We start from the raw sequence: 27,351 nt of genomic DNA on the forward strand, positions 1-27,351 counted from the left end.
AGGGACTCCGAGGGATCATGGCTCTGGCCAGACTTCTTATAGTGGCTCTGGTATGTTCTCTCTAGGCCAGAATTGTGTTCACTAGTGAATATAACCTACTACATAGATGGGGGATGGAGGGGAGAGGATGGAGGAGAGAGGAGAGCCTGGTAGGTGTGGAGAAGCATGACGATGTATGGGGCACAGAGAAGAAAGACTGGTATAGAAGACAGGGTTGTTTAGAGAGGGGAGGGGATGATGTCCCGTGTCTCCACTGGTCCCTCCTCTCTTTCCATTTGCCCATCCATTCCCCTTTCCATGAATCCCTCCCTCTCCATCTGTCCTAGCCTTACACAAAGGCCACTCCCCTCCCACCCCAAGCTGGCTGTAGAAGAGAGGCCTACAGTTCCCACTAGGTAGGGGTTATTGCATGATCACTGAGTGACCCTGAGCAAGTGTTTCTGCCTCATTTTCATCTGCTATAAAATGAGGGGGTTTGCCTAGGTCAGGGGTTCCTAACCTTGGGTCTAGGAATTTACAAAAATATTTTGATAACTCCATTTCAACAGAATTGATTTCCTTGGAAATCCTATGCACTTTACTTTATGCATTTAAAAAGTTGTTCTGAGAAAGGATAATTTTCATGGCCACAGAAAGGAATAGTCCAGATTATAGTCTGGGGGCATTCTTTTGGCCTTTATTGGTCACTTGGCTCATAAGTCCATGTTGTTATATCCTAGAAGGGCCTCAACCTGCTGTTTGTAAGAAGTACCTTTCCAGTACCTTCACCTTAGTGAAGGGGGGCAGAGGGTAAGGGAGAGCAGCTTAGCAACAGCCAGACAGGCCAAGGCGCCTAGAAGAGATAATGGAGTGGCCTGTGGAGAGAGAAGAATGACACCCCACCGAGAGAAGCATGATGACATCACCAGAGGACAGAGGTAGCTCGCCAGTGTTACAGGCAGAAATTACCCAGGTCACATGTGTCCACCATGCTTAGACCCTTCATGCATGGGCCCTGGCCAGTCATGTTCTTTGCACATATGTCCCCTTGATATGTGGGTTTCGGGTGGGTGTCCCTTTCCACTGATATCCCCAATGGGGGAGTGTGCCCCAGATAGCCAGGAGAGGATTGCTTTTGTCCCTTTACTTGCCATGCTGTTGGAGTAAATGAGTCTATTTTGAACTGCCCTTTGGCTGGCTGATAAAAGGAAACATGCAAGTTAGGTTTAAAAGCTATGGTTCTGAGTAGGGGCCTTGAATCTGGGGTGGTTTTTTCCCCTGGATACCCACATGTGTTTGGGGGTGGGGAGGAAACTACATCTGGGTACTGAACTGAAGTATTATGAAAAGATTTCCATTGAAGCAGTAGGAAAGATGCCTGGTACACTCAGGTAGAAACTTCAATTTCTCCACTGCCCATTAGTTACCTATAAAGAACTTTTCTTCCTTTTCCTCTCTACCTATGTGGTGGGTATCCCCAAAGTCTCAGTGCAGTTTTAGCTGCACTGAGACTTTGGGGACACCTTGTCTATGCATACACATATACCACAATCTATTGTCTCATGTTTTCGTAGAATTGTAGCATTTAGGGGTGGAAAATATCTTAGAAATCAATTGTAGTCCAATCACACTCATTTTAGAGGTTTGGGGGGGTGGGGTGGCAGGCAGGATGAGACAGAGACAAGTGGAAGAGGCTGGATTCAAATCCAGCTCCTCTAACCTCAAGCTAAGTAGTCTTTCCATTGCACAGCATTGCCTTTTCTTAGCTTGGCCACAAGTGGGGCAGAAAATCAGAAGTGAATGGGTCAGATTTTACACCAGGATGAACACAAACACCTAATATCCTTTTTAAAGCTCTGCTTTGGTCTACATCAGCACTTGACAGCTGTGAGGTCAGTGAGATGTGAGGTCAGTGTCCTAACTGGGCAAGTGTAAAGTTCTTAATCTAGGCCTTTCTCAAGGAACAGCAGCCACCCAAAGAAGGTTCTCTTTACTTAGAGAAGTTACTCAAAGCGAAATCTCCAAATGGGGTAAAATAGTGAGCAGCCCCCTTGCCACCTGTTGCTCCCACTCCTATCGGTGACACTGTCCCCACACACAGCAGTCCCTCCAGCAAACAATGACATTGCCTTACACTGTCTGGATGAATTTAAGAATGCCACATACTGGTGGCCCTCAACATTCAACAGTCAAGGAGTTGTTTGTAGCTGGAATCATGATGACAAGAAAGTGAGTGGCAAGGTGACATTCATCAGTAAACCCAACCAAAACCCCATTTGGAAAAGGAGAATATAAGTTTCATACTGAATGTCTATGACTTATAGTCCAGTTGGGCTGAAACATAAAAAGATTCTGAAAAGGAGAAGTAAGAAATAAAGCTGCAAAGGTCACTGGGAGCCAGGTTGTGGAGGACAGCAAATGCCAGCGTAAGGAATTCATATTTTCAAGGTTTTTGAGGAGGGGAATGATGTCACATCTGTGCCTCTGGGAAATTATTTTGACAGCTGGGGGGGAGGGGAGACTGGAGAAGGGAGAGAGTGGAAGCTGGGAGACCAAATGGGAGATTCCAAGAGCCCAGGCTAGAGGTGGGGGTGGGGCAGCAACATAGAGTAGGATCTGAGTAAGGCGAGAGAAAGAAATGGAAGGGAGCAATGTTGAAGAGATAGAGTCCAGAAACTGGACAGCTCATTAGACATGAGAGGAAAGGAAAAGGGAAGAGACCAGAAGGATTCCAGGGCTTCAAACTGGGCAACTGAAATGGTAGCAACCTCATGGAACAAGGATGTACTCATCCCCCTGGACTACTCCCTGGGCAGTAGTGCATTGGGTCGTGGGTACCACATTCTGCAAAAGCCTCTGCCAAGATGGAGAACAGCACAAGAAAACCTGTCACATGAAGAACTGGAAGGAACAGAGAATTCTTAAAACTAGGGAAGACTGGGGGGGGGGGCAAGAAAGGGGGAATAGTAGCTGTCTTCAAATATTTAAAGGGCTCTCATGCGGAAGAGGGATTAGCTTTGTTCTACTTGGCCCCAGAGGGCAGTAGTAGGAACAGTGGGAGGAAATTACAAAGACACAAATTTAAATTTGATATGAGAAAGAATTTTCTAACAATGAGAGACATTTAGGTGTCTCAAAGCGAAATAGACTGCCTCTAAAGTAATGGGCACCCCTCCCAGGAGGGGTTTGAGCAAACCCTACTCCTTGGATGTTTTGTTGAGGATCCCGGTTCAGGCGTGGGTTAGACCAGAGGCTCCTGAGGTCCCTTCAAGCTCCGAGTTTCTGGGATTCTATAACTTTTGAAAACTGTAGCATAAGAAATCATTTTTTTCCACCAATAATCATGCTATAATCACTGCTCAACTGATCCCTTATATAAGAGCTAAAAGAATGACGGTCCCTACAGAAGAAATACACAGTTGGCTAATTGACCCAAAACAATAGTAACAAAAGCTCCCATTAACAGAATCCTTTCTGATTTACTTTCCAAAGTAGGCAGTGCAAGTATCCCTAACCTTATTTTACATATGGTGAAACCTAGGCTTAAAGAATTTAAAGTGGCCTGTTTAGAGACACACAATTCTCTAGCAACAAAGCCTGAATTCCAACCCCAGTCTCTACTCCAAGTCTTGCAGTCCTTATGTTCTACCCCACCATCTCTCTTTACACCATATTGCATCTACAAGTCAAGGGAAATCCTTATTGTATAACTTCAGTGGGCCACTCTATTGCATTGTAGAGATCTTTGAACTCTCAGCTACCTTTGAGAACTGATATGAAGCAAAAACAAACGGCTTCTAAGCTTGGGCTAATCTTTTGTATTAGCTCATTAATGAGTCTGGATTCCTTCCCAATTTTTCATGGTGTCCTGGGCAAGGACAAAGGCTCAGGCAATGGGGGGCAGTGATCCCTCTGCCTGACAACAAGCAGTGGCTGGTCCTACTCACTGGTGAACAAATTCCTCCGGTCTTTGATGGTGCGACCAATGGAATGCCACAGCCCTTGGAATGGCGGTTGCCTGCTCCAGGTCCTTCAGATAGGGCTTTGGGAATTCTGGCTGACACTGTGTCCCTGGTGTCTGTAACATCACCCCAACAGCTGAGAGTGATAATGTCAAACGGGAGCTTAGGACTTAGGACCCCCTCACTGGTGGAATTCTTCCTGCTCGGTCGGTATGTTAAAGACACATACGCGTAGAACATGTGGCTCAAGCTCGTTCTAAATGCCTCATGGAAGACACCTGCCAATAAGAACACCATGTCATGGTCTTTAAATATAGGAAATCCTCACCACTCTCAATTGGAAAGCCAAATAAAAGAGGAAGATAAATGAACTTGCCCACAACCGTACAGCTTTGAAGTCCTCCTCCCAGAGCCCATCTTTCCATGAAAAGTCCTGGGTGGGGGTGGGAATAAAGATGAAAACTAACCTCCCGGATTATGTGGTGAGGCCTCCTGAGCTGCACAGTCAGGGCAGCCAGCATATTTATAGAGCTTGCATCTAAGTGCAGGGTACAAACCTGAGAGAGGCTGAGGAAGCCCATTTTAAATACATTCCTTTGTATTTTCTCCTTGACCACCTTCATTTTCTATCCAGCCACAAAAGGAGGCAAAAGCATTAACCAAAGCCACAGTTAGGAATTCCAACACCTGTGGCCAGGGCCAGGGCGGACATGCCAACTCTTGTGTGCAGTAGGAGAAAACTAGAAATAGAGGTCATGGAGGATAGGAAAACTGAGGGGCAGGAGTTGGGGTAGTTAGGGAGGAGGGAGACTGGGCCAGAGGCTGAGGCTTCTAGACAAGATGAAATGAATTTTTAAAGAGAGGTGGTAGCCAAGAGGCGGGGGCAGAAGAAAGTGCTGAAAGTGGCGGTGAGGAACAAGGTGATGCCAAGGCCTTGTCTTGCTCTGTGAATCAGGGAAACATAGGGGAAGTTAGGCTTGGGGAGGGTGCCAAGAGATATTAGCCTCTTAGGAGAAAGTTAGGTTTCAGTGAGTATCTGAAACTGAAAAGAATATGAGAAGAAGATATCCAGGATAATGAATGATGGATTGATCGATGGATGGATGGATGCTAATGCTAATGATGGTAATATCAGCATCTGACATAGGATCACAGAATCCTAAAGTTATTGCTGAGAGACCTCAGAGGTGATCTAATCCAACTCCCTCATTTTACAGATGAGGAAACTGAGGTCCAGGAGGTAAAGTAACTTGTCCAAGGTCACACGTAGTCAACATCAAAGATGGGGTTATTTTAAGATTTGCAAAGCACTCTATATAAGTTTTCTCACTTAAGTCTCCAAACAACCCTCTGAGGTAGGTACCAGAAATATCATTCACGTTTCATTTGAATTAATCTGTGTGACCATGGGCAAGTTGGGTCTTCTGACTCCTAATTTCTTCCTTGATAAAATGAGCAGGTTGTGATAAATGACCTCTGAGGTCCCTTCTAGCTCTAAATGTATGTGTAGTAGTGAGACAGAGGAGGGGGATGCATACCTCTAGGTTATAAGGAGGAAATGGAAGATTCAAATTTGTCCAAGATTTGCTCATGACGTAGGGCTAGTACGTCAGAAGCAGGATTTGAATCCAAATCTGTCAGAACTCTTCCTACAGCACCAGGCTGCCTCTCAGGATGGAGAGCTTCTTAATAATAGAGGAGTGCCCCAAAGAAGAGATATGAGAAGATAACTCCTCCCATTCTTTTGTAGAGGTGGGACATCCATGGGTATGGAACATTGTTTTTCTTTTCAGATTCAGGTCAACCAATATTTGACTTATTGGTTTTGCTGATTTCCCCCCCTCATTTTCTTTTTTTCCCTTTCAAAAAATTCTCTGTTACATGGGATGGCTATCTGAGAGGGGGGTGGAGAGAGAAATGCAGAAATTTAGGTAATATACAAACAAAAGCTCTCAATACAATTCCTTAAAAACAAAACACCACCACCACCAAAAACAACAGAGGGAAGACATAACAGTGGAAAGGGAGGGACTGAAGAGGGCTGGGAATGAATTTATTATCAGGTTGAAACTAGTGGCTGCCTTCACTGCTGATTTCTACCCTATCCCTTTGCTGACCACCTACTGATCCTAGATGACCTGTGTGGGACATTAGTTTGATGGGAAGGTGGTCTCTGGGACAGAGATGGAATGATGATGGGACTGTGGGGGACCAGATGATAGAGCAGGTTGGTTGGGTAGCTGGTACTCTCCTGGAGTTGATAAGAAGTACTTTTCTTGCACCCGGGACAAAACCCCAATTGCTTCCGTGCTAGTTCCATTCCTTCTTGAAGCCATTAAACAATCTGAATGAGGGCTAGCCAAGTCAAAATTCCTCCAGTCTCCCTAAGGTCCAAATTCTAAGACAGAGGAAGAATCTTTTCCATTGCTTATTCAGAAATCCGAATTCAAACTTGTTTTCTATCCAACTTAAACATTGCTAAACTGAGGCAAAGAGAACCAAATTATTGAAAGGTCACTAGGAAGCTGAACAGCAGCCCAAGAGACACTGTTGAAAGACAAGAGCTTTCCCTATGGATCCTCACATAGCATCCTGCTATGTGATAACTCTTTAAAATTAGGCAGCATCGTAGAGTGAGAAATACTAGATCTAGGCTCAAAGAAATCTGGTTTGAATTCATCTTGATACCTGTGTGACCATGGGTAAATTGCTTCTTCTGCGTGAACCCTTATTTCCTCATCTATAAAATGAAGGCACTGGGCTGGATGCCCTCTGAGGTCCCTCCTAGCTCTAAATGTATGAGAAGTGAGGTAGAGGTGGGGTTATAAATCTAAAGTCCTTGGCTTGGCACAAAAAGCACTTCACAATCTGGCTCCAGCCTCTACTTTCTGGGGTAGTACATATTACTCTCCTTCAGGCACTCTAAGCTCCAGCCAAATTGGCCCACTAGCTGTTCCCCAAGCTTGTCATTCATCTCCCCTCTCTGTGTATTTGTACAGGCTGTTCCCCAGGTCTGGAATGCACTCCCTCTTTACCTTCATAGCTTAGAATTCCCAGCTTCCTTTAAGGCTTAGCTCATGGGCCACTTCCTAGAAGAAACCTCCCATGATGATGTGTTTATGTGGCCAAGGTTTGCTAAGACCCAGGGAGATTCCAGAAGACCTGAATTAGAAAGACTTTGGGATTTCTTTGGGTACAGGTGTCGAGGCAGAGAAGTAGGAGGAAAGAGAACCACAACATCCCTCTGCATACTTGTCCCAAAGGCAGGGAGGGAGAGTAGGGTCCCCAGAAGCTGACACAAGTTGCTTAATTGGACCAGAAGTGGACTGAAGAAAGGCAGAGGAAGTCAGAGTGGCTGATCTCAGCAAAGAGGTGTGCGTCCAGTTGGATTTAACTGGCAGTTTCAGTGTGTCCAGTCCACAACTTCCTTCTCCCCCTGTTTCCACCAGAGAATTGTCCTGGGGGGGGGGGGGGGGGCTGAGGGGGAGTTCCTTGTCACTAAATCTGCCCAATCACTTTCCTTTCTAGTGCCCCCTCCCCCCACCAATGGGCAAACAGAGCCGGGGGAGGGAAGGGAAAGAAATCAACCCGAGTGAAATGTTAGAGTTGTCTGTTACTATTCATTGTTTTAATATCTATTGAATTCTCTATATTATTTGCCACTGCTAATAAATCACATGGCCTTTCAAAGGGAATTGTCAAGTCCTATGAGTTCAGGTGGTTGAGACTGAGGGAAGTCAATGGGAAAACTAGGCACTCTCTAATTAGAGAGAGTTATAATCTTTGGTAATTTCCAAGTAGATTCCAGAGCATACTGGTTAGACTGCCTTTGAACCTGGGGGAAAATAGTGATCAAAGGGATGAACGCAGTAATGGTGTGGTTGTCCACATATGTAGCTTTTAGCATAACTTGTAGCCTAACACTTCACATTCCCACCCTGTATTAATACCCACCTCTCCCCTCCATTACATATAACTATTTGGTTATAACACCTGTAGAATATAAACGTTTCAGTTTCGATTTTTCTTTGCATCTGTAGCACCTAGCACAACACTGGACACTTACCGTGCTTGCAGCTTCACTGAAGCCAATGAAAGACCCATCCCTAGACCCTTATTTAATTCTATCATTTTGCAAGGGAAGAAACTGAGGCTTTTGGCAAGAGAGAGAACAGCAAATGAACTTTCCATAGAGAGAGGTCACATTCAGTTTTCTTTCATGAAAAATATTAACAAACAACAGAAAAGACAACATTATTTGGGCCCAAGATTTCATTGCTTCTTCCGTTGACTTCCCCCACTTGCCCTCGTTGGACTTTAAATACCTTTCCCAAACTTTGGCATATTATGCAAGGATAATGAAAAGCCACTAAACTTTAGAGACAGAAAGTTCAGTCTTAATTAGTTAGGTAATGTTGAACTTGGATCATTCTTGAACATGTGAGTTAAAACCATCCCTGGAATGAACCTCTGGCACAACACAAAACACTCCTCAGGTCTCGTTTACATGTATCCTCACAATAAAACCAGGAAGAGTCATAAACTCAGGATGCCTATCACCAGGGCAACAAATTACCTAGTCTAGGGGTTGCTAGTAAAGAAAATGCTAAGTCTTACTGGAAATTTCTAAAGAAAAAAGGACTGCTCCCCCTTTATTTATCATATTGAGTTCCTATGTCTATAGGGCTTTAAGATTTATAAAGCACTTTCCTCACAAGGACTCTGAGACACCAGGAATACAGGGATTACCATTCCCATTTTACAGATGAGAAAACTGAGACCCAGAGAGGAGCTAGGTTTGCCTAAGGTCCCATGGATAGAAAATGCTGGAAATAAGACTCAAACCCTGGTTTTCTAATGCAAATCCAGTGGAGTTTTATATCTATTATTCCATACAGGTTCTCTTCCCATTTTTCCTCCGTATCTCATTACATAGTATAGTGGAGAAAAAAAAGATCTTAGGTAAGGCACTCAACCTCTTGGGGTCTAGATTTCTTCATCTGTAAAAAGAGAAAGGAGGATTTGGATCAGAGAGCCTTTAAAGTCTCTTGTAGCTCCAAATCTAGGCTTCTATACTCCTAATTCAGAATTGATATTGTGCATATTCTATTTCCATTTGGAGCTACAATACATGTGCGTACATGCACATGTGTTCAACAGTGAGAGTACTGAGGACATCATGCTAAGAACAGCCTACCGAAGGACATGGTGAGTTCATTTTTTAAACCAGACTTAGACTTTGGAAAACTAAAGATCATTTTTCTTGTAGTAAAAAGAATTAGCCGACATATTCCAAAACATGTTTATCATTTTAAAAAAAGTCTTCTGTCATTTTCCCTAATAGCCTTAAAATATCATTACCACGTCTGGTGACTTTAGAGAACATGTGTTTTTAATATCATAATTACTACATGCCACTTAATAACACTGCATCAAAAAGAATTCCCAAAAACTGTTTTATTCAATTTCTTTTTTTTTATTCAATTTCTTGCTGTTTGAATGGTTGGCTCTGCTGAGAACATATAAGCCCGCAGGTAGTTAAGTTGGGCTGTTGACTTCAGTTCTGCTACAATATTGTTATTTCTGTTGTTTAGTTGTTTTGATGTCCTGTCTGACTCTCTGTTACCCCATTTAGGGTTTTCTTGTCAGAGATCCTGGAGTAGTTTGCCATTTCCTTCTCCAGTTCATTCTGCAGATGAGGAAACTGTGGCAAACAGGGTCAAGTGACTTGCCCAGGGTCATATACCTAGTAAGTGTCTGAGGCTAAATTTGAATTCAGATCTTCTGGACTTTGGGTCCAGCATTCCCTCCACTGCAGCGCCACCTAGCTGTCCTTTTATACAATACATTGCAACAATTTACTGTGTGACCTTAGACAAGTCTCTTCCCCTTTCTAGGCCGCAATTTCCTCTTCTGTAAAAAGGGGGAGTTTGACCAGATGCTCTCTGAGGTCCCTGCCAATTCTATGTATGGGTCATGGCACATTTTTAAACACGGAGAGTGAGTCCAAAGGGGACCAGCTTAGTGGCTCCTTCACAGCATGGTCATGATGCTGTGAGCGTGTGCATATTTATCCTTCGTTGCTGAAGAAGACCACGCCATCAGAGAAATAACGACATGCCTTGTACTTGACTGTGTTTTGAGTGAGGGAGGGCTGTGCAGGTCACCAGCCTCACTTCTCCTCCAGAGCCATCTGAAAATGACTTGAACTAGGTCAAGAGCAGAAAAGGGGTGTGCGTGTGTAGGTGTGGTACCCAAGTAGAGCCTTGAAAGGAGCTAAGGATTCTAAGAGAGGGAGATGGGGAAGGGGGAGCATTCTAGATAGACAGAGTGGGAGAGCTCTGGACTCCAACCTGATTTGCGTTCTCATACCAGCTCAGTCGTTTAACTGGTTCTGTGAATGTGGACAGATTATCTTGTACGTCAGGGCCTCAGTTTCTTTAGTTGACTCTGTGAGGTAGACCACAGAAGGAGGAGGAAACCTGTTTGACAAAGGAGGAAATGCTGATTTCGAGGAGGGGATAGGCCAAGGTCAGCTACTAGGACTCCAAGCCCAGGGCTTTTCTTCTCTAATGCCACTTGACCTCTGGATGGAGATAGCTTTGAATGGAGATCGTTTGCATGAACAATATTTCCAGTGTCTCTTGAAGGGTTAACCCTAATGAAGACAGAGACAAGCTATTCCAAGGAAATACAATCACACTTGAGGATTGCCAGATTGACAAAGTCAGTTTCTAAAGGGTCTATAAAATCCATTGGTTCTTGGCTGGTCTCAAACAGTTTCAATTCCACTCACCTCCCAGGCAAACTCAAGATGAGATTTTGACAATTCAAACAGCTTCACTTACTCTCACAAATTCTTACTCTGTGCTGTGTGTGTATGTGTGTGTGTATGTACTGTGCCCCTGGCATGATGGGAAATCTGGTCACTGCTAATGCCATTTGAGAAATGTAACAGCATATTAATTTAGTTCAACAAATATTTTTATTAAGCACATATTATGAGCCTGTCCTGTGCTTGACTGGGGGTACAAGGACAAAAATGTCTTTCCTTAAGGAGCTTGGAAGCTTTGGAATCAGAGGATTTTAGATTTCAAGGAAGAGGTGACCTCCCACAGGTCTCTTTTCACAGATCAGGAATTGAAGCCAGAGAAATGAAAGTGACATGGTGCTAGCAAGTGACAGAGCTGGGATTCCAATTTGGCTCCTCAGACTCCAGATTCAGTTCTCTCACCACCGTACTGTGCTGCTGTGTATCCAGAGAATTCTACTACAGGGAGATAGCAATGCCAAGAGGACTGAGAAAATCTGAAAGCAAGGCGGGCCTGGGAAGCAGTGGGGGCGGGGTGAGGGTATATGTAGAGGGCATCATGGAGGAGATACCAACTGAGCTGGGCTTTGAAGGAAGGGAAAGCTTTTTCCAGGTAGAGATGAGAAGGCAGCTTGTGAGCTGGAGGGATGAGATTTGGGGAGGTAACCTGTGTGAATAAATTCTCATTGAAAAGGACCTTAGGGGATCATCTAGTCCAAAAGCCTCTTTTTACAGAGGGGGAAACTGAGGATCAAATTGGTGATATGACTTGCTCGATGTTACAAAGTACTAAAGACCAGAGGCTGAGGTTCAAAAACAGGTCCTCTAAAGACCCACAGCTAATGCCTGGCTCCCCCTAAGCAACAGAAGAATGGCTTGTTCATACTACGCAAGACTACAAACCAATTGCTCAAAATTCAGGCATCTTTTAACAACACTCACATACCTCCCAAGCCAATTTCTCTGCAGGAAGGGGACGGTGGTTTTTGAAAGTTTGCAAAGCGTATTAGAGATGGAGTGGCCCCTAGAGGTCATCTGATCCAGCCTCCTCCTTTTACAGAGGACACCAAGCTCTGGAAAAATGCTGAAACTTGTGTAAAGTACCAGGTGCAAGCGGGACATGGAGAATTTGAAGCCAGGCCTCCTTAATCTAAGGCCATGGCTCTTTCCACAGTGTCACACATTTTATGGAGAAGGAAACTGAGGCCCAGGAAGGGGAAGGGACTTGCCAGGGTCAGACAGGAAGCAAATAGCAGAGCCAGTGTTTGAATCCTGATTCCAAGGCCAAAGCTCTTTCTGCTTCACTATGATTCACTAGAGAAGGCCCAGAAAGTCTAATTTAGTACAGCCTACTCCCAGTAATGAGAGCAAAGGACTCAGCTGGATGGACCTGAGAGGCCACTTTACAGATGAGAAAACTGAGGCCAATGGAGGGCAAATGACTGACTTGTTGTCATAAAGCAAGTTAGTGGCAGCTGGAACTAAAACCATGCTGCCCCTCTTTTGGAAATGGGTGGCCCAGAATGACACATTGTTCAATCTCTTTCCAGTGGAGAAAATAATAGGACACAGACCTCAGTGTCTTGGGTATCGTGCTGGTAATGATGGGGCTGCCTAAGCTGCTGTTTAGGGTCTAGAGCTGCTCTGCGCAGTCTTCCCCTTATGTCTGACTGCTACAAAGGAGACTCCAGTGTAGCCTAGAGAAAGGGGAGCCAAGGCCTTACGTGGAAAGAGCCAGAAGCCTTGGGTTCAAGGCCTAGATCTATCACTTTGGGCCTTGCTGTCTTCTCCTACAAAATGGGATTAAAGAGAATTACACTGCTTTCTTTCCAGGGTTGTATGGGGAAAGAAAGCTTGTTGGAAGCTGGAAAGCATCATCTAGATAGTGGTTATTATGACTCGGCAAAGCTATAAAAATGGGAGAAGAGAAGAAAAAAGCAACATGAAAGCAATACAATTAAAGGCATTGGACCATATGTCTCCCAGATAAGGAGTCAGGGATTTGACTCCCAGTGGGGTCCCTCAGCTTCTCATCAGCCAGGAAAGAAAAATCTGGCAGTGGAAATGTTGCTGGCACTGTTTTCATTTTAAAGAGAGGCAATGTGGTTGTGATGACCATGCCACAGAAGCCTCTTCGTTCTGTAAGTTCATTCCTTCCCTGGACTTCTCACACTAAAAGTACTCTCTGCCCTTCGATCCCCAGGCTTGCCAGGTTCCACAGCACACTCTCTGGACTTTCTCTTGGGTGTCAAACCTTCTCCTGCTCTACCCACACTTCACCCGCCTTCCCTTTTTTTTTCTTTTATGTATTATCGTCATTAGAATGTATACTTCTCAAGGACAAAAACTGTCTTTCAATCTATATTTGCATTCCCAGTGCTTAGCATGGTACCTGGCACAATGTAAATGCTTAATGAATGTGTGATGACTTGCCTTGTCCAAGATTACACAGATGGAAATAGCTGAACCAGGATCCATATCCAGTTGTGACTTTTGCAGGACCCAGAAGTCCCAAAGAGCTTATGTTTCCTGACCCTCAGTCCCATGTTCTTTCCCTACTCTGTCCATCTTTATGGAATGAATAGGTATTGGCTGCTTTAGTTTCAACTGCTTATACCTGGAATGAAAACAATTTCTGGAATTTCTTTCATTTGAACCTGACCCAAAACTGGAGAAAAGCAATAAATTGTTGGATTTCCTTGGAAGCAATACTGTCTGTGGCAGGTTCCAGTCTGACTACATTACCATGGCCCCGTTCCTCTGAACAGGAAATCAAATGTTCCTGATAAAATCCACTAAGGATAAATGGCCCACAATAGCACCACACTGCTCCTGTCTGCTGGTCATTACCATTAGGTTCTGGGCCTTGGCGTTCAGAACTGCAAGAAAAACGTAAACTGGTCACAAAGCAATTCAAGGATTGACATGGATGACTTAAATAAGCTAAACGCCTCCCCCCAGACCCCGTGATAAATCCTGCCACAAATCCACCACTGAAAAAGGAAATGAAAAGCTCCCCTTCTTGTTCCCTTTCCAGGCATGGGAATGTGACATGTGAACTTGGGCCTGAAAGAAGGGGGAGGCAGGCTGCACCTGCAGCCTTCCCAGGCAAAGGCCCAGAGCCTGACCCTGGGCTCAGATCCTCAAGGTTAGCCTGCCGAAGAGCCTGTTAGTACAGAAACAATGTTACTTATACTGCTCAGGGTCTATGTTATTTCCAGGGCTATCAATACCAGGCATCATCTACAAGGCAGCTGCAAATTTCTCAAAGAGAATGAAGTTATTTGGGGGTATTCTACAAGGCCAGAGGAGGGCCAATAGGATGGCAAAAGGTCTCAAGAAGGTGTCCCATGAGGATCCGTTTAGAGAGCAGGGTAGGGAGGCGCAGGGGAAAGGGCACTGGTTTGGGAATCGGGATATGGGACCCAATGAAGACTCTGCTTCTAGCTACCTGTGATCTTAAGCAAACCACCTAACCTTACTAAGTCTCATTTGAACCACATCCCTAAGAGTCCAGCCATCTCTAAGGCTATGAACCGATTGTAGCACCTGTAAATTCTAGGAGTCATTATCCTAAGTCCCACTCAAGCTAACAAGGGCCAGGCCACATACACTTTCCTTTCAGGATTCTAGGGGTATCCCTGAGGGGATGGGGTTTGTCTTTTTAATGCTACTAGCTCCGAAGCCCCCACTGATGTGTTTTCAGTCTTGATTATCAGTTGAGATCAATTAATCAGCCAAATTAAATGAGCTTTTCTAAAAGAGTTTACTAAAGTAGTATAGTAGGCACATTTGATATAAAACATCCTTCAAAAAGACTGTGACATACGTTCCCAGAAGTCCCTACAGAGTCTAGGGGAAAGTGGCTTCGAGCTGGGAGAGCATGTGCGGCCAAAGGGTAACGCTTTGCTTTTGGTTGCTGACTGTGCTTTTGCTCTCCTTTGTGAGGTGCGTATATATGAAGTCCCCCAGGCCTAGTGTTGCTTTTCTGCTGGGTTCCTTGTGGAACTGCAAATTAGCCTTCCTGTACTATACCCAGCCTATACTTCTCTCATGATACAGACACTGCCCCACCATTGCTGCTGAACTGAGAGAGAAGGCTAGAACCATCACAGGAAGTGCGAAATCCTCTAGAGGCTTGGAAGTTCACATAGTGCTCCTTCCATCAAGGTCCAGGGGAGGGGAAAGGGGACCGAGGCTGAGGCAAAGGTCCAAAGCTTCTCTTCCCCACTCTTAAAGCAATGCCTCCTTCGTGGTTTTGCTGGACGCTTCTCTGTCATCCGGGCCCCAAACTGGGTTGATATTTTATAGATGAAGACCAAGGCTGTGCTATAAGCAGGCATAGCGGTATACTACATGGGGCACCAAAAGCTGACTCACAATGGCATTTGCTTTCGGGCCCCACCACTGATTTGTCAATTTGATTGTGTGTCCATGACACCGAAGCATCATATCAGTTTAGTTCACCTTCGATCTGACCCAAACTCAGTGCTTGCTACGATGACCCTTTCCTGTAGGGCCAGGAATCAGGAGGAAGGTCAGCTGATGTCATTCACATAAGTAGTTCTAGTCGGGATCAATCTGACTATAGCATTTCTCCATGCTTCTTCTGCTAGCACAAAGGCATACTCTGTGTGCACTACAGAGTAGCCCAACCCAATAGCTTAGGTATACACAGACACCCTCCCCAATACATACACATACACATGTACCTCTGTGCTGATCCTAGGAGAGAAATACCCAAACTAAACACTGCGGACATTGTAGCTACACATGATTGTGTGGTCCAATCACCAAGATAATTAAGTGGTTTGGGCCAAGTGACATCAGCCCCTTCCTTATTCGGCTTGCCCTAAACATTCTGGTGAAAGCTCTCATACGATCATCTCATGTTATCCCAGCAACCTTAGTACAGCAGGAGTTTCCCAAGGAGGTCTCTCATGTGCAACACAAGGAGCCTCCTATACCCTCTTTGGCCTCAGTGGCCACAGTGAGACTATCTCCCTGCCCTACTGACACCATCTATATGTTTGGATTTATTTTGGGGGGATGGAGAGAGAACCTAGTTAATTCATTAGGGTGGTGACTGAATTCACTGGATGTTTCAGTATCACAGATACTTTTTGCCTCAGTTTCCCCACTGATCAAAATAGGGACAATGTTGTTTCTCCCCTGGGGGCAATAAGAATGAGTTTCTGTCTGGAGCAATGAGATCTTAACAAGAGACAGAGGGAAGGGCTGTCATCTAGACGTAAGACAATGGAAAGCTGGATTTCTTTTCTTCTAGTCCATAGGTCTTGAGATGTGCAAAAACTTTGAAAACTATGAAGTGTTAACCAGATGAAAGGCATCTTCAGAGAGTCACAGTGCCATAGAGGGTTGGGGAGCAAAAGGACCTAAAAGGGACAGAAACTTGTCCAAGCCCCTCATTGCATTTGTCCAAGGTCCCACACAGAGTTCTCCTTGCATTTCTTATTTTCTTCTTCACAGCTTCCCCAATGCTTCCTTTGAGGGCTGACACTCTTCCTATTTTGAGTTCTGGCCAAAATGTGGCCTTTTTTAAGGTCTGAAAACACTTGGTCCAGCTGTTCCAAGTACTGCAGATTAGGGAAAATCCTTTAGCACAGATGCTTTGAGCTGGGAGCATTCAGGCAACTGAACAGCAACCATTACAATTGGCCCCAAGCTCATCCTTCATGAGAAGCAGGTGCTTACTCATTTACTTATTTATTTTTGCTTGTTCTGAGAGGAAGTGGAATTGCTCATGGCCTGTATGTAAGATGTGAAAGCAGGGAAGCAATGGAATCCCTAACAAATTTGACCATGCTCCCTGTCAAGGTCCATTTGGGGCTCTGCAGGATGAGGGGAGGGCTGGAGGAAAAAGGAAAAGGGAAAGAACTGGAAGAGTTCATGGGATCACAGATATGGAGATGGAAGGAATTTCATAGGCCATCTAGTTCAATTCCTTCATTTTGCAGATAAGGAAACTGAGGCCCAAGGATCTTAAGTAATTTGATCAAGGTCATACAGTTGACAGAGCTGTGGCAGAGCTAGAATTCACATCCATATCTCATGATTCCAAAGTTAATATATTTTTGACTGTATCATTCTGAGTTAATATAAGGCTATTAAGTGGGACATACAGGAATGTTAGCCCAGTAAGAAAGGCAGGGCAACTTGACTGCATAGCTGGGAAGGCAACAGCCTTGGGTAATGGCCCTGAAGTGGGCAACAAGGGGTCACCGACACTGGGGTATGCTCAAATCCCCACATAAAAGGAAAGATAAGCACGGTTTTCACTGCTGCTGTTTGAAAATGTAGCTCTCAAGCATTACTGTTTAGATAGGACTTTTTAATATTAGAGGAGAAAGAGAGGAGACAGGTAAGGTCTCATTATAATAAAGCAGCATGGTTTCCTTCCAGCCTCAAATACTACACCTATAGTGAAACAACAATATTTTTCTATAGTTATGCCACACACGTAGTCCCATAGCACAGTGGTTTCAGATGTGTGTTTATGAGCACTAAAGAATTCTACACAAGGGTCACATCTTATTTCTTCATATCTGTGCAAAAATTCAGTTATATGTCACATAAGATAACAAGACTGCTCATCTAGCTTTGAGGAGAAATATGCAGTGAGTTATTCATCTCCTGATGAGGATGAGCAGCGCTGAACCACCCACAAGTTCATTCCCATCTCATCTTCCTTGTACCTGTCTCTGAGCATGTTTTCATAATGTCCCTTCCTCTTCCTGGCCAACTATCTAAACTTCCCTCATACTTTAACACCCATTTCGATCCCAACTTCCCTCAAACCTTTGTTGTACAGTCCAGCCCACACTGACCTCCTCTCCTCTCAACTAACCCTGGTCCTTACTTTCTCCCTTTCCTTTATCACGTAATATGTGTATGGATTCATATTTGTATACATACAGCTATTCAATCCATGTTCTGTACATTTTTCCATTATAATATCCTCATTAACATCATTATCAAATATTTATTCTACACTCACCAAGTACATAGTATTTTACTAGCCACTAGGGGAGTAACATTCAAACACTCCTCCACTGTAGTGAATCATGAACCACAGTACTATTGTTGAGCTTTTTCAAACACAGGCTAAGCCTTATGAATGTTTCTCTGTTTAAAAAAAAATTAAACTAATATCATCACACAGAAGCCCCAATACTGGACCAGCAAGTGCTCTGAATTGGTCTTGAATGCAATTGACAGGTTTCTTTTTCCAAGAGGTAGGAATTAGCACCTCTGAGTCACTGGGACAAGGATGGCTGTGCTTCCTTGGGCCAGGATAACTCACTTTTCCCCATCATTCCCTATCAAACACTAATCTAAACCAATTGGGCCACCCCCACTCACTAACAACCACCACCTACTTTGGGTAAGGATAGATGAGACTTGTAGACAAGCGTCAATAGGGATTACGAAGCCCTGGGAAAGGAACTGAAGATTTTAGCAGGGCATAAGTGAGGGTGGAAGGAGTCCCACAAAATATTTGTGGGGATTTCAGATGGAGCAAATTCAACAGGGACAGAGCACATGGAATGCTCCTCCAATTTAGATATCTTTTAAGTTCCTAGTGATTGTGTCCACATCAGTACTCCTAGAAAAATGTGAGTTGACATTAGTGCTTGTGAACAGCCTAAGTTAGAGCTTCAGGACAGTGGGCTTTGGGTAGGGCTGAGGCTGAAAGAGAAGTGCCAATGCCCACAGAGAGGATGTTGGCAAAATGGCCAATATGGGCCACAGCAGCCCTGTTTCTCATTTTGCAGTTTGGCTCTGACCTCCCTTTCCAGGCCTACGGGACCCAACGTATGTTCCCTGCTTCACCACTTTGCCCAGGCTGGCTGTTCCCCAGGCTTGCAATATACTTCCTCTTTACCTGTGCCTCTCAGAAGCCCTAGGCTTTTGTTAAAATTCAGCTCAAGTACCACCTGCAACATGAGACCTTTCTTGATTTGCTCAATTGTTAGAAGTGCTCGACCAAATGACTTTACATTAATTTTTCTGTGCATGTTCTGTGTCTCTCTTCCCTCCTCACCCCCCCCCCCCCCCCACACACCACCAGTGGACGAAAGGGTTCCCTCCTGGGTCACCTTTCATTGAGCACATGCCATTTTCCTTCCTACCTGGTTAATGTGCTTCAGCTTGTCGATAATTTGACTTATTATTGGCTCAGGGCCTTTTGTTTTAATGTCATGAGTGTTGGTCAGACCTTTGGATTCATTCTTGGCCACCTTCTGGCTGTACCTAGGGAAGGGAAGGGGTTCGAGGGGAAAGAGAAAAAAAGGTATGTCACAATAGAGTCCCAAGCACCATGAGGCCCACCACAATCTTCAAAACCACACTCAGAAGGATACTACGAAACAAAAGACGACTTACTTGGGTGAATGAAAACTACCCTGGGCTGGGAATCAGGACAGAGAAAGAGGCAGGGAAGGAGATGGACCACAATCAAGCGGTTCAAATCCTAGCTCCCCTGCTAACTAGTTGTACAATGCTGGGTAACCTATTTCCCTTCTTGGGGCCTCAGTTTTCTCATCTGCAAAATGGCAGTGATAGCACTCACACTCCCTTTGTCATGGGGCTGTTGTACTGAAAGTCTTTTGGAAACAACAATGCACAACAGGCATGGGAATTTCTATCATTTTTATTATTGCTCTAAGTGGGATTGATTTAAAGGGTAGGTGGAGGGGTGTGTGTGTGTGTGTGTGTGTGTGTGTGTATGTGTGTGTGTGTGTGTGTGTGTGTGTGTGTGTGTGTGTGTGTGTGTGTGTCTTTTCCTCCAGTTTAAGAGAGAGAGGTTTCTGGCATGCTCTTGGCCTCCTCCTTTTCCTCCCTCCCTCTCCCCCCCCTCCACTTCCTGCAGGCCTTGTGGCTGGATTTCTTTTCAGGAGGCCTTCCCAGGCCCTTTGCCACATAAATTAAGCCCATCGGCTTCCCCCCTGGGCTCGATATGGGAAGAAAGTATATGGGCTTGAGCGAATGTTTTTAATATATTCCCCCAGGACCTGCCATAGGTCGTGGCTCAAAAGTGAAGTGACAAGATTCCCATTGAAAGCCTTACAATGATTATAAGAGCAAGTGATGTTGGGGGTGGAGGAGAGCAGCTAGGCATGGCCACCGTGGGGCTCAGAAGGCTCTCCCTTCCCCAGCCCGCCAGGATGCTAAGTGACTAGCAAGGCTCCACCTCCGGCCAGATGCTGCTACCCCAGAGTTGGTTCCCATCTCTCGGGATCAAACACACATTTGTCTTTTTCTTTTCTCCTCCATACGGTAGGAACATCAAAAGACGGTGGACTGTGGAGAAAAAAAATCTACTTTGTGGGGGAAGGCATGGGGGGGGGGTGTTAGGTTTCCCTTTGGATCCTAAGGACAAAATACCTTCACAAAGAAACTAAATGACTGAGAATACCCTATAGTCCCTCAATCACTATGGATTTATTAATAATAATTATAACTCATTTCTATAGTACCCCAAGGGCTACAACAGACTTTTCTTACAACAACCCTTTAGGTAGTAAAAATAACAACAACTCACAAATTGATAGCACTTTAAGATTTACAAAGCTCTTTCCTCAAAAGAATCACATGGGAATATTAAGGAATTATTATTATCCGCATTTTAAAGATGAGAAAATTGAGGTTCAGTGAATAATACTAACATTTATGTAGCACTTTAAAGTTTGCCAAGCATCTTCAATTTAACGATCAACATTTGCTAAGCACCTACTGTGTGACAAGCACCTACTGTGTGAAGAGCACTAGAGATACAAAGACAAAAGTGAATACAGTCCCTGCCTTGAAACAATCTAGCCAGAGACGACTCCTATGTACATACATAGGGATCTACAAAACTGACAGGATTTCCCAGAAGCCTTAGTTAAAGCTATTAAAGCTTAAGCCAATAAAGCTAAATGAAGAGCTACTTAAGCTAGTAAGGCTTAAAACCTCGCTAAGACTTTTAGGACATCCATACTGTATATAAGGCAATTTTGAGGGTAGGGCATTTTATGTACGCTATCCCATTTGAAGAAGGCAACTACGTAGTGTGATAGTGGATGGAGGACTAGGAGTAAATCAGGAAGACCCCAGTTCAAATCTGCCCTCAGATACTGCCTAATTGTGTGACCTTGGGCAAGTCACTTTACCCTGTTTGCCTCAGTTTCCCCATCTGTCAAATGAGCTGGAGAAGGAAGTGGCAAGCAACTCCAGTATCTTTGCCAAGAAAACCCCAAAGTGGGTCACAGAGAATCAGATACAACCCAAATGACTAAACAACAACGAACATCCCATTTGAACCTTGCAATAATCCTGTGAAGGAAATGCCATTATTATCCCTATTTTAAAGATGAGAAAGCTGAGGCCTGGAGCGGTCAAGTGACTTCTCTATGGTCACATGGCTAATAAAGATCAGAGCTCTGATTTTAACATCTATCTTCGTGGTTCCCAGGGCAGTAGATTATTCACCCGAGCAGGCTGGTCTCTGGCATCCTTTATTCAGCTGCAGTAGTGTAATTGTGTTCTTGTCTATTAGCATTTCTAATCCCTAATTATGAAATTTAAGATCATCATGATTTGAGAATGTGTTCATATGATTTTCTTTGATTTCCTCCCACTGGGAGCAGAAGCATATGCCAATATTAGGAATATGCTTTGACAAACATGGTTCGCATGTCAGATGTGGGTGGGGTCCATAAATCTAACGTCTGACTTTTGGTAACAAAAAGCCAAATGTGTCTGTGGGGAGAGGGGGTAGCAGGAAGGATGGTTTATTGAAAAACAGATGAAGAACACATATTATTACATTCCTTCTAAAACTGAAAAGTTGGAAGTATTTGGCATATGTAACTTTGCAAATCAGTTTCTAAATGTGCTGGGTGACCTTGGGTAAATTAGTCTCTGGGCTTCATCATCTTCATCTATAAAATAAGCAGAGTGGACTAAATGAACTCTAAGGTCCCTTACATTTCTGACAGATTATGATTCTTTAATTCAGCCAGTCAACAAATATTTATTAAGTGTCTACTGTGTGTCAGGCATTGTGCTAAGCACCAGAGATACAAAGAAAGGAAGAAAAAAATCAGTCTCTGTTCTCAAGGAGATCACAGTCTAATGAAGCAGACAACATGCAAATGAATATATACAAACAAGTGGTAGACAGAATAAATTGGGGCTACTCAGCAGGGGAAATCTATAGCATTAAGGTGGATCTGCAAAGGGTTCTTGTAAAAGCTGGGATTTGAAGGAAGCCAAGGAGACAAAGAGTTGGAGATGAGGACAGAGAGAATTTTGGGCATGGAATTTACTGGATAGTCCAGTGAAAATGCCCAGAGCCAAGAGGTAGAAAAGTAAGAAGACCAGGGCCACAGAATTTTAGAGTATATGGAGCAAGGTAGGAAGGGGTGAAGACTGGAAAGATAGGAGAGGACTAGGTTATGAAGAGCTTTGAACACTAATGAGGATTGGATATTTGATCCTGGAGGTCATAGGGAAACACTGGAGTTTACTGAAAATTGGAAAGGGGTGTGATGTGACATGATCAGACTTATGCTTTAAGAATAAATTTACAGTGGTAGCCTTTGGTGGGGGGAGAAGGATGCTTTGAATAGATGCAAGGATTCATTATTTCATGGAGTCAGCTCACTGCTAACCTCCCTGTGTGTGTGTGTGTGTGTGTGTTCATCCTTCATTGCTGAAGAAGACCATGCCATCACAGAAATAATGACATGACTTACACTTGACTTTGTTTTGAGTGAGGGAGGGCTATGAAGGTCACCAGCCTCACTTCTCCTCCAGAGACATCTGAATCCAGTGAACAGATATTCATCAGGATGACTGGAGATGGCCCAGGATGAGACAACTGGGGTTAAGTGACTTGCCCAAGGTTTTCCTAATGTTAAACCAGTACTGCATTCCTGATATGAATCCAAGCTGGTCATGGTGTGTAATCTTTTTGATATGTTAATTTAGTCTTCTTGATAATATTTTACTTAAAATGTTTGCATCAATACTCCCTGTTTATAATACTGCTGGAGACCAAAATAGCAACACAGCTATCTCCTATGGCTCTTAACAGTCTACAGCTGAAATCCAATTCAACTGACTTTCTTGCTTTCTGTCCCTCTTGTCTAGTTCTCCATCTTGTTCACATGATTCCGAACCTTATAGATGAATTCCAAATCCATAACTCTAGCGGTAATCTCTCTGTTGAGCTCTAGTCCCACATCATTTTACACTATATAGCCCAAAAGCTAGTTCAAAATCAACATGTCCGAAACAAAACCTATCATTCTTGTCTCCCCCATTCCCCTCTTTTGAACTTGTCTATCTCTGTCAGGGGCAGAATCATTTTTCCAGGCACCTAGGTTCACAACCTCAGAGTCATCCTTGACTCATCATTCTTTTTTACTCCATCTATCTACTCAATGGCGACATTTGGTAGAATCCACCCCTGGAACATGTCTCTTCTCTGTCCCCTTCTTCCTATTCACACATTCTAGGTCAGGCTCTCATCACCTTTCACCTGGACTATTGCCATGACCTCCTAATTAGCCTCCTAATTAGTTTCCCTGCCTCAAGTCTCCCCCCTGGATCACTACGGAGTACTGTGAAATTCCAGGCTGGATGAATCAAAAGCTAATATTCAGGTTGCTGGGAGAAATATCAACCATCTCAGATATGCACATAATATTACTCTGATGTTAGAAAGCAAAGAGGAATTAAGAAGCCTCTTGATGAGGGTGAAAGAGGAGAGTGTAAAAGCTGGCTTGAAGCTTAACATAAAAAAAGAAAAACTAAGATCTTGGCAACTGGTTCCATCACTTCCTGGCAAATAGAGAGAGAAGAAATGGAAGCAGTGTCAGATTTTATATTCTTGGGATCAAAGATCACTGCAGATGGTGACTGCAGCCATGAAATTAAAAGATGCTTGCTCTTTAGAAGGAAAGCTATAGCAAATCTGGTCAGTGTACTAAAAAGTAGAGACATCACCTTTTGGACAAAGGTCCATATAGTCAAAGCTGTGGTTTTTCCAGTAGTAAGGTATGGCTGTGAGAGCTGAAGTATATGTAAGGAAAGCTGAGCTCTGCAGAATTGACACTTTCAAATGGTGGTACTGGAAGGAAGGGACTTCCGAGAGTCCCTTGGGCAGCAAGATCAAATCAGTCAATACTTACAGAAATTAATTCAGGCTATATTTCACTGGAAAATCAAATATTAAAGCTGAAGCTTAAATACTTTGGCCACATAATGAGAAGATGAGACTCACTGGAAACGACTGAGGTTGTGAAAGACTGAAGGCAAAGGAAAAGGGGATGGCAGAGGATGAAATGGAGAGATAGTGATGGAAGCAACAAACGTGAACTTGGACAGACTTCAGGAGACAGTGGAGGACAGAAGGGCTCGCTGTGCTATAATCCATGAGGTCACAAAAAGTCAGATATGATTGAACAAATAAACAATAACAACCTCAAGTTTCTCTTCTCTCAACTTTATCCTACACACATCTTCCAAAATGATATTCCTAAAGCACTGGCCTGACTATGTCGTTCTCCGACTCAGAACTCTCCAATAGCTTCCTGTCACCTCTATGATAAAGTATAACAAATTCCTGTGTTTCGGCATTTAAGATCCTTCACAACCTGGCACCCAGCTACCTTTCCAGTTTTACAGTCATACACGCTGTGCTCCAACGAAATTTGCTTTATTTCGATTCCTGGCACATGATGCTCAATTTCCTGTATGCACATTTTTGAAGAGGCATTCCCCCATGTCTGGAATATACTCTGCCAAGCCTAGAGGCCTGTATTGGGCTACCCGAGTCTTTCTTACCTGTCCCAGGTCTTCGGCTGGCCACGCCGGATGCACATATGAGAGAAAGGACGTTCCAGAGTCGAACAGGGGTTGAGCTTTATTTCAGGGAGTCGGTTACAAGTGCAGGGGGGGTCTTCCTTAGGAGGAAGAGGGGGAGATTTCCTAAGGAGGCTAAGCTTAAGGGATTGGAAGTAAAGTACAAGCGGGGAGAGAGGGGGAGGGGAGAGAGGAAAGAAAAGAAGCGGAGCCCTACTGTCCTCTTGGCTCCTCACGTGGTAAGAGAGAGTTTTCTGGCTTCCTCAATCCTACTTAATCTTCAGCCACACAGTTTGCATCTCAATACCATGCTGTTAGGTAACTAGGTGTGCTCCAATCCGGGACGACCTCGAGGGCAGGGAGACTCCACCCATCAGGTATCTCCGGGGGAGAGGCGGAAATACCCGAGCTAGCCGAGCTAGCTCAGTCTGACCTTCTCGAACCCCCGCTGTTCATGGAGGGCCCTCGTAAGACTCTAAGATTTAGAAGTCCCACTTTTACCCGCCCGAGACCGTCCACACGGAATTGAGCTTCCAGTCCCAACAATACTCCTTCACCACTTCCACTTTTCTTAGAATCCCAAAGCTCCTTCCCAGTTCAGGTCTAGTGCCACCTTCATTGTCTACAAAGTCTTTCCTGAACCACCCTCACGCCAGGTCTTTTTGCCCTCACCCCTCCAAACTACCTTTTATTTATTTTGCATATACTTGTAGAAAGCATAAGCACATGTCATCTCCACTCCTAATTCAGTCTATTGAAATCACTTGAGAGATAAATGAGACCAGGAACTGATTCTTTTTTGATATGTAGTAGGAACTTCATAATGATCTCTAAAATCTTAAAGTTTCACCTCATACCAAGCAAATTGGCAAAGATGACAAAACATAGGAATAGTCACTTTTGGAGGTATTGTGCAAAAACAGGTACATTGTTGGTGGAGCTGTGATTGAGTACGGTTGCACTGGTATGGTTATACCAGGAAGTAATGTGGAATTATGCAAATAATGTGGTTAAAATACTCATTCTTCTGACCCAGATATTCCACTGCTAAACATATGCCCCAAGGAGGTCTCTGATAAAAATAAAGGCTATCCAGGCACCCCAAAAGTGGACAGCATCACTTTTTTGAAAAGCAAAGAACTAGAAATCAGATGCCCATCGACTGGGAAATAGTTAAACAAATTGTGATACCTGAATGTAATGTAGTAGTACTGTGCTACAAGAAATAATATAGAAGCATGGAAAGAATTACATGAACTGATGAAGAGTGAAATAAGCAGAAACAGAATAAAATGCACCCAATGATGGTAAAAATGAAAATAGAAAGAATAGTGAAAAAACAGCTGAAAATAAATGCTGGAAAATGATAAATACTCAAAGAGGAAATATGAGAAGACCCCACCCAATAATCCTTTGCAGATGTAGAGGTGTAGTAAAGTGGGGGTCTGTGAATATGGAATATTGCATCAATTAATTTTTATATATTAATGTTATTAAATTTTTTTCTCTTTTTTTTCTTTTTATTCTTAGTTATAAGGGATGGCTTTCTGGCAGAGGAGAGAGAGAGAGAAATTTAGGTGATGTAAAAACAGATATCAATCAAAATTTATTTTAAAAAATAAATGCTGTTTTTGTTTTTGTTTTTATTTATTTTTTTTTTTTGCTTGAATGGTACAGGATGGAATAGACATGGCTAGACATAGGAAATGTGAGGGGAAAAAAGATATCTAGATTTTAGTAGGCAGTCATTTCAATATATGTTAGCAGTATTTTGCATTCTGTGTTCAGTTTTGAGCACTACACTTCAGGAAGGACATTGACAAACAGGAATACATCCAATAGATGGTGAGGAAATCATGCCAAGTGGGGACTGGTTCAGAGTGTTTAGCCTAGGGCAGTAGCTTTCAGATCTTTTTGGTCTCAGGACTCTTTACATTCTTAAAAACTGTTCAGGACCCCTGTGCCCCTAAAGACCTTTTGTTTAAGTGAATAATATCAGAAGTATTCTAGAATCAACTCATAGAGGCTCATAAAAACTGAGGGTTGAATATCAGTGTAGCATTTACCCCTCAGAAATCAGGAGGCAGGGTTTGGTTGATTGTTTCCTTAATTTCTAGACTTATAGGCTATTGAGAAAATGTTAATAATGCAAATTAAACTGAAAAGTATGGCATACTTTCGCAGAGTCGGTTGTGAAACAATTCACTAGCACACCCCTAGTGATATCCATTGACATTTACCATGCTAGAAATGGAAAGATCTTGGTATTATTACAAAAATAGTTTTGACCTTAAGGACCCCCTGCAAGGATCTCATAGACCCTCCCTCCTGGGGGTCCTCAGACCATACTGTAAGAAACATTGGTTAAAGAAAAACCAAGAGGGAGAAGAACCTTCAAGTATTTGAATAACAGTCCAGTAGAAGAGGGATTAAACTCCTTTTGCTTGTCCACAGAGGGCAAGACTGGGGTGGGGGTGAAGTTGTAGAATGGCAGATTTCAGGGGAGGAAAACAATTTCCTAACACTAAGAGCTTATCTAAATGAATGAATGAATAAATAAATGGAAAGGGCTGCCTGGAAAAGCAGTGAACTCCCCATCACTGGCAGTTTTCAAATGCAGTCGGAATGTCTTCATGTCAGCAAGGTTGCCAAAGGAATTCCTGTTCTGGGACAAGTTGTCCTAAAGGCCTTCTGAAGTCTCTCCTTACTCTACCACAAAGGGGA

The 27,351-nt window shown here is 43.6% G+C and overlaps 1 protein-coding gene across 1 annotated transcript in view; it reads right to left on the reverse strand.

Moving 5' to 3' along the window:
• Positions 1–27,351, reverse strand: part of GPC3 (glypican 3) — a 719,980-nt gene that overhangs the window by 166,853 nt on the left and 525,776 nt on the right. The window contains exon 6 of the mRNA XM_072627102.1: positions 18,906–19,026. Within this exon, the coding sequence (XP_072483203.1) occupies positions 18,906–19,026 (121 nt within the window). The remainder of the gene's footprint in view (positions 1–18,905; positions 19,027–27,351) is intronic.

Source organism: Notamacropus eugenii, chromosome X (assembly GCF_028372415.1).
Source record: "Notamacropus eugenii isolate mMacEug1 chromosome X, mMacEug1.pri_v2, whole genome shotgun sequence".
Lineage (NCBI taxonomy): Eukaryota > Metazoa > Chordata > Mammalia > Diprotodontia > Macropodidae > Notamacropus > Notamacropus eugenii.